The sequence below is a fragment of the Hypomesus transpacificus genome, chromosome 10, assembly GCF_021917145.1.
Source record: "Hypomesus transpacificus isolate Combined female chromosome 10, fHypTra1, whole genome shotgun sequence".
Lineage (NCBI taxonomy): Eukaryota > Metazoa > Chordata > Actinopteri > Osmeriformes > Osmeridae > Hypomesus > Hypomesus transpacificus.
Window position 1 is genome coordinate 5,167,496 of NC_061069.1, and position 6,614 is coordinate 5,174,109.

General features: G+C 40.6%; 1 protein-coding gene across 1 annotated transcript; it reads right to left on the minus strand.

Moving 5' to 3' along the window:
- Positions 1–1,206: 1,206 nt before the first annotated feature.
- On the minus strand, positions 1,207–5,477 carry LOC124472895 (lipoprotein lipase). Its single transcript, XM_047028028.1, has 10 exons — positions 5,231–5,477; positions 4,745–4,920; positions 4,411–4,590; positions 4,143–4,254; positions 3,743–3,976; positions 3,408–3,650; positions 3,180–3,300; positions 2,725–2,898; positions 2,480–2,587; positions 1,207–2,356 (listed from the first exon to the last, which is right to left on the minus strand). Exons 1-10 carry the CDS (start codon positions 5,322–5,324, stop codon positions 2,251–2,253), a joined length of 1,548 nt encoding a protein of 515 aa, XP_046883984.1. The 5' UTR covers positions 5,325–5,477; the 3' UTR covers positions 1,207–2,250.
- Between the last annotated feature and the right edge of the window lie 1,137 nt (positions 5,478–6,614).

The window sequence follows — 6,614 nt, forward strand, 5'->3', positions numbered from 1 at the left end:
CATAATGCAATGTCTTATAATGGTCTAAATTCTACATGGTTCATGGTTACCACCTGTATATGAAGGAGATAAGCTCTTGTGAATTATGCTTTCAGTATGTACTCCATATGCAACAAATGTTTTCTCAATGACAGCCTGAACAGTGAGCCAACATTTGTCACGAACCAGGATGGATGTAATACTACACTCCAGGAGATAACCTCACATGGTGAGCCGTGATTCTAGTAATACTTCAAATCTTCTCTGAATTGTAATGTTGGTGACAGCCATGCCAAGTACCCTCACAATCACACATTTCAGTACACAAACACAGGCATATTGTGCTCACATACAGAACCCACTGCTGCCAGTTGCTAAACTTGACGTGCAGCTCATAGAACACATGTTTTCCTATTCCATAAGGAGATTGATAGTCCCATATGCTGCTGTGTAACTCATCTGTGAACGGGTATGAAGAAAAAGGACATTCAAACCAGTGCTGTTTGTATGACTGTTAGTAACATTGATTTCATTGTGGTCATTTATTCCAGGGGCATTATCGTATGATTAGTCCTGTAAATGAGTGTCATACCTCATCCATTCCTTAACATGTTTTAATCCCTTTACACAACATTATTGATTACTCAAAACGTGTGTATGTGAAGCAACGTAAGTTACAGTATGCCATCTGCTACTTGGAAAGTTGTTTTTCTTTTTTTATTTCAATGAAGTGAAAAACAGAAAACTGACCTTCAGTCAGATTACAAATTTGCAGTAAATGTCTCTATGTGCTCCCTACGTTAACGACCAAATACGGGAAGCTACCAAGCAAACTGAACCCTGCCAAGTAAAGGGCATCTCATGTTGACAAAGTCTGATAAAGATAAATGTTTAGATGCACTGAGTAGAACACGCAGAGGAGATGTTTGCTCACGTGGGCGACAGCAGTGCCTGGAAACAGGTAGGAAGCACGTCATGTCTGGGTCAATATTGTGAGCTTTCTTAGTAGACATCTGGAGCCCCTATGAGCTGCTTGGAACTGTGGTGTTGCTTTTTGCAAATAGCATGACAGATTGTGTTATTGGTGTAAATACGCACAAGAAACGAGCTGCCTTGTCTTGGCTTTTCTCAAGTCCTATTTCAAGGGAAGTTTAATGTGTTCTCTTTTTGCTTGATAAAGTATAGTTAAGGGGTGAAATAAAAAATTACCTCATGAAGTCTCACCAATCCAAGCCTATTTTTTATTTGCAGAAAAAATATATAGGTAGTACATATATTATTGTAATAGTTCAGCACCACAGAAAGCCAAAAATTATATACAGTCTAATTTAGGAATTATATACAGCACAATCAATAAATACAATAAAAAGCATTCCCAGCAAAACTGGTTGTCCAAGTCAAACCTATTATATAGAGTGAAACGTTGCAGCAGTGTCCATCTTTTGTTTTCCAACTACCTTTTACCTACACACCTTTTAGAGCCATTTGTATTTCAACTTTGCCAGTGATTGGACCTTGACACGATTTACCTTTTTGATGACAACCTATAAAGTGACCTGTGCTAAATAGTTTGTGATACAGTATAACATGGAATAATTGGCCGACTTGGATGTCACAGTTGTGTGCCAAAATTGTTAATTGCAAACATACGTATATATTGTATAACACAAGGGAATATTCATATTGTTGCATTAATATTCTTGACCATGATCACTTTGATGCAGTTACAGTAACAAGTGCTACAACAAGGGTCACAAAGTCAATAATACAGTAAAATATTATTTCCCATTTCAAAATGTTCATTTTAAGTGTAAATATATGTCATAGTAATGTAATAGTATATGTTGACAATAGAGTATTTATCTTTGTCAAATGAAAAAGCTTCTCTAAATACAATATGCAAAAAGGTCAAGAACACAGTTTACCTATAACAATCCACCTTGTTGGATGAAAAATATACTCTAGATTGAGTTTGATTATGTGATTGGAATGTTGTATACTAAGCTATTTGACAGAACTAGTGGTCAGAGCTACAGTTCCACAAAACAAACACTTTCAGTTTTAACAGATGCCTATACAGATGTTCCAGACTTTTGCTGAAATTCTTATTTGCAACAGCATAACAAACTTTCATGCAGAACATGCATTGATATCCCCGTTGGGTTGTAGATTCAAGCTGTTTGCTTTTCACAGTACAGTGAGGAAACCGAACTCAGGATATTTGAATAGTTTCTAGCAAGTAGGATAGAGTGATTGTCAAGGCTTATCTTATCAGTGAGATGAAGATAAAGACTCAGATGATGACAGGGTCTTATCAACGCCAGCCTGATTCATACCTTGTTTGAAAAAGCTTCCATGCATCTTGAGCCTGTGCAACCTACAATACAACACAAAGACAATGTCATTACATCAGCGTGAGTGAGGGGTGTCATGTGAATGACCCATGCATCCTGAAAACATGTCCATTGTACCAACTGAAACATTGAAACATGTCTCTCACCTCTCCATCTTCCGGCTGTTTTGATCTTCTTTTGACTTTACAAAGGACACAGATTCTCCTCCCTGGACAAGATGAGCGAATTCGCCTTCTCTAACTCTGAAGATTACCCTGTAGAAAGACCAGGTGAAGGCATGGTCAGGTACTGAAATGTATTTGGCCAAAACAAAACCCATGAAAGGATGTCCATTGGATTGAACTCATTCAGTTCTTCAGTTCAGATTCACTTCGGGATTCATAGTACTCACTTGGCCTGTGTCTCACCAGACTTCACACGGATCCTGCGGATCAGGAACTCGTTGCTGCTGAGGAAGGAGAAGTAGGAGTCGCTCTCCCATTCCATCTCTACAATCAGAAGCTCGCCAATGTCGACATCAGAGGTCACCAGGAAGGAGACCGTGGAGTTGGTGAACAGGTTGGGCCTGTGTGTGGAGATACAATGTTAGGCTAGTGTTCTAATTGTGTCGAAGGTGTTGTAGGTTAGATGGTGGGGTGGGGGTGCGGGAGAACACTTATGATACAGGGGCCCCCAGGTTAGGTTTTTTCTCACTTATGGGAGAGCGCCCTCTATAATAGCTGATAAAAAGTAAGGCCGTAGAATTGGATAGTTAGTCTAAGGAGGGCTTGTTCATGTGACATCCAGCTAAACTAACGTACTGTCGCCCACATTCCTGAGAGTTTTTGCATAACCAGAGACACTTACATAATCAGATTGATGTCTGTCTTCTCGCCGTGGGTTCCGAACAGGGCCACTTTCAAAGGCTGCTGGCTGAGACTCAGGTTGTGCTGGCTGAAGAAGTGGACCTTTATCTGGTAGTGGAAAACTGAAGATGGACGACACTGATGTCAGAACAACAGGTACCACACAACAGTGCCGATCAGGACCACACTAAAAGGGTATGCCTGTAATGGCGTAACAAGGTCAGCCCACCTTTGAAGGGCATACTGGAAGTGGTCTTGAGGTACATCTTGGCGCTGCGGGTCGTGCGGACCTTGTTGACGTTGTAGCCCACGTTGTTGCAGCGGTTCTTGCGGCAGCTCAGACACAGGCCTTTGTTGAAGGCATCTCTGGAGTTGCAGCGGTAGGCCATGCTCTGCTGCTGCTTGTTAACCAGGGAGTCGATGAACAGGTGCACGGAGCGCTCATGGGCACACTTCACAATCTGGTCGACGTCTACACAGAAGAAGACAGAAGAGGAACCGCTTAGAGTGGGTTTGTGGACCCCTAAGAGGACAATGCTGAAATGGTACTTGAAGTACACGTACTGTAGATGCCGTAAGTGGCGATCATCTTCATGGCGTTCTGGAAGGTACATCCAGGCTGCTCAGTGCCTCCATTGGGGTAGATGTCCACATGACCCACAGGTCTCTGGATGCCAATGCTCAGGTCGGGGCTTCCCCTGATATTGGTGTGCAGAACATCCACAAAGGTGGCATCGTCGGGGGACAAGCGACTGAGGCTGTCAGCATTCTCAAAACGAGGGCCAGCGGGGTCCAGACCTGCTCACATGAATAGGATTGTAGTGGTTTAATTTTAGAAGGAGAAACATTTTAACACAGTAATGAGATAATAATAGCTATTTTGTTCCTGGAACCAGGCACAGGGCATGGATATTCCAAATGCTGCCATACTGTGAGTTATTAACTGACTGCAGGAGGTTTACACCTGTTATTCTATTGACTTTGTTGTTGGTGAGGTTCCCTGCAACTCCAGCCACATGGGCACCCAGACTGTACCCCAGGATGTGAAGCTTTGATAGGTCATACTTCACCTCAACCTGGTTGTGGGGAAGAGTAAATTAATCAGTAATTGTCTTTAGCTGTCTGAATAAAAGTCTGCAAATAAATGTTAGTAAATCAAATATACTAAAAAAACTTTTATTCTCTCAATCACTTGATACCATTTTCTAACATCACACCAGGTGAGTGCTCACCTCCAACCAGTTGATCAGCCTTGCCACGTCTTGGCCCACCAGCTTGGTGTTCTCTGCAGAGTTGGGGTAGTGCTCATTGGCCCTGTCCAGCCAGTCCACCACTAGAACATTGGCACTGGGCTCTCTCTCAAAGAGAGCAGCCACAAGCTTGTGGACCCAGCTCTCAAAGAGTCCAGCCACCTACAGACCCCCAGACAAAGGACATTAGGATGTGCTAAACAGTATAGGATTAGTTCAGACAAAAACACATTATTTAGTTGCTAAAAAAAGTGAAACTGGTATAATAACATGGAAATTAACTTTCAAATTAGTTGGAAAGTCTTGAGTTACTTACCGACCACCCATGGATGATGGCAAAGGTTTGTGATGAAGTGTTAAATCCACACTCACAGACAGTGCGGTTCACACCAGGCACAAGGTAGCACAGGTCCTCCTCAGGCTCCTCAACTTGGCGTACTGAGAACTTGGTTTCAATGTAAGTGTAGTTTCCAATCCAGTCAGTGTTATTGTCTATGAGAGAGCAAAAGTAAATGGTTTTCCTGATTCAACACTAATAAAGAGAGCATGTGTTCAGTGTAAAACCAACCACATTTTTTAAATAGAGCGATTATTTTTTCTAGAAATAGAAACGTATACCTCAGTGGCAAATTAAAGTGAAGCCAATTAAAAAAACATTTATTTCAGTTTGTTCATAGCCATACCCAATTTACAGTTCGATCTGAATTTAAACACGCCAATTATGCATCAAGGTCAATAAAGGTTAATAAAACAAAACCTAATATTTTTTAAGTATTGAAAGTATTACGTTCTCTGCACTTACTGATGGAGGTTTGTTCGGTAGTTTCAGAGAGAGCTTCACATGCTAGTATTATTGTAATCCCAATGACGAACAACCATGTTATTTCTTTTCCCATAGTACAGTAGGTTGGTATGTTTTAAAGCCCTATCCAATTTCAAAAGAAAATTGTTGAGAACACTTTTATCCGACGTAAATAAATTACCGTTGGAAGAAAAAACTATTTATATTTGTCTGCACGATAAATTATTTCAATATGCCAGAAAGCGTGCAACGTCGGTATTTATATAAACTCGAACTCCACATGTAGATATCTTACCTTTCTTCTATTGGTCTAAACCTGGACAGGGCGTGTACAACCTTACCCAACTGGGACAATGTCAACAAATCGCATGCCTGCTTTGTAACACAACAGTAATTAGCTTTTGTCAAACTTGGTTAAAAGCATAAATGGGTAATGTAACTTTTTATGTAATCTTGTAATGAATGAAATGTCTGCTGTGTAATACAAAATATTGTTCGTTTTGTCAAAGTTCGTAAACATGTATAAACTACGGTGGCCCTGAAGTGCAAATGACACCCCCTAATATGAGTAGGCATCCCCCAAATGAAAATACTCCCCCCCATACGAGTCACCTCCCCCCAATACAAAAACGCGCTCCCCCAAATGGAAAACGACATTACATTAACTCAAAAACACATTACATTAAATCTGAACGGAAAGGGTAGCTAGGTAGGCTACTACACTTTAGCGCTGATTGGATGCAGTAGGCTAACTGACAAGAAATAATAAATTGATTGACAGAAGTACAAAATGCCATAGCCTGACAGAGTTACGTGCACCAGAACATTTATTTGGGTATCGAAGCATGTAGCATAGGCTATGTATGCAAAAGCATAAATTGCAGTGTTATACGTAAACATCGATAGCCAAACAACTAGTCCAAGTAACTCTGTCATTATCATTAACTTAATCGTTTTGATTGGAAGGAAAGAGGAAACATTAATGTTTACAATTCAGAGTCATTACACTACTCTTTATTTTAATCAGGGTAATTCCTATGAAATAATCTTAGATCTGCTGTTAACGTTTCACAATATGTAGCCTATGCGCACGCTAAAAACGCAGTTGAAGGAAGCAGGACTTTTCAGAAGAAAAAACTAATAGTCCACTACAGAGGAATGAAATGCCACAATGACAGAGTAACGTGGACCAGGATAGTTGTTTGGCTATCGATTTTTACATTTAACTCGAAATACTTTTGCCTAAGTAGCCTACTATTTGCTACATTCTTCTATAGCCAAACACATGTTCTGGTGCACGTAACTCTGCCAGGCTATTGCATTTTGTACTTCTGTCGATCAATTTCTTATTTCTTGTTAGTTAGCCTACTGCATCCAATCAGCG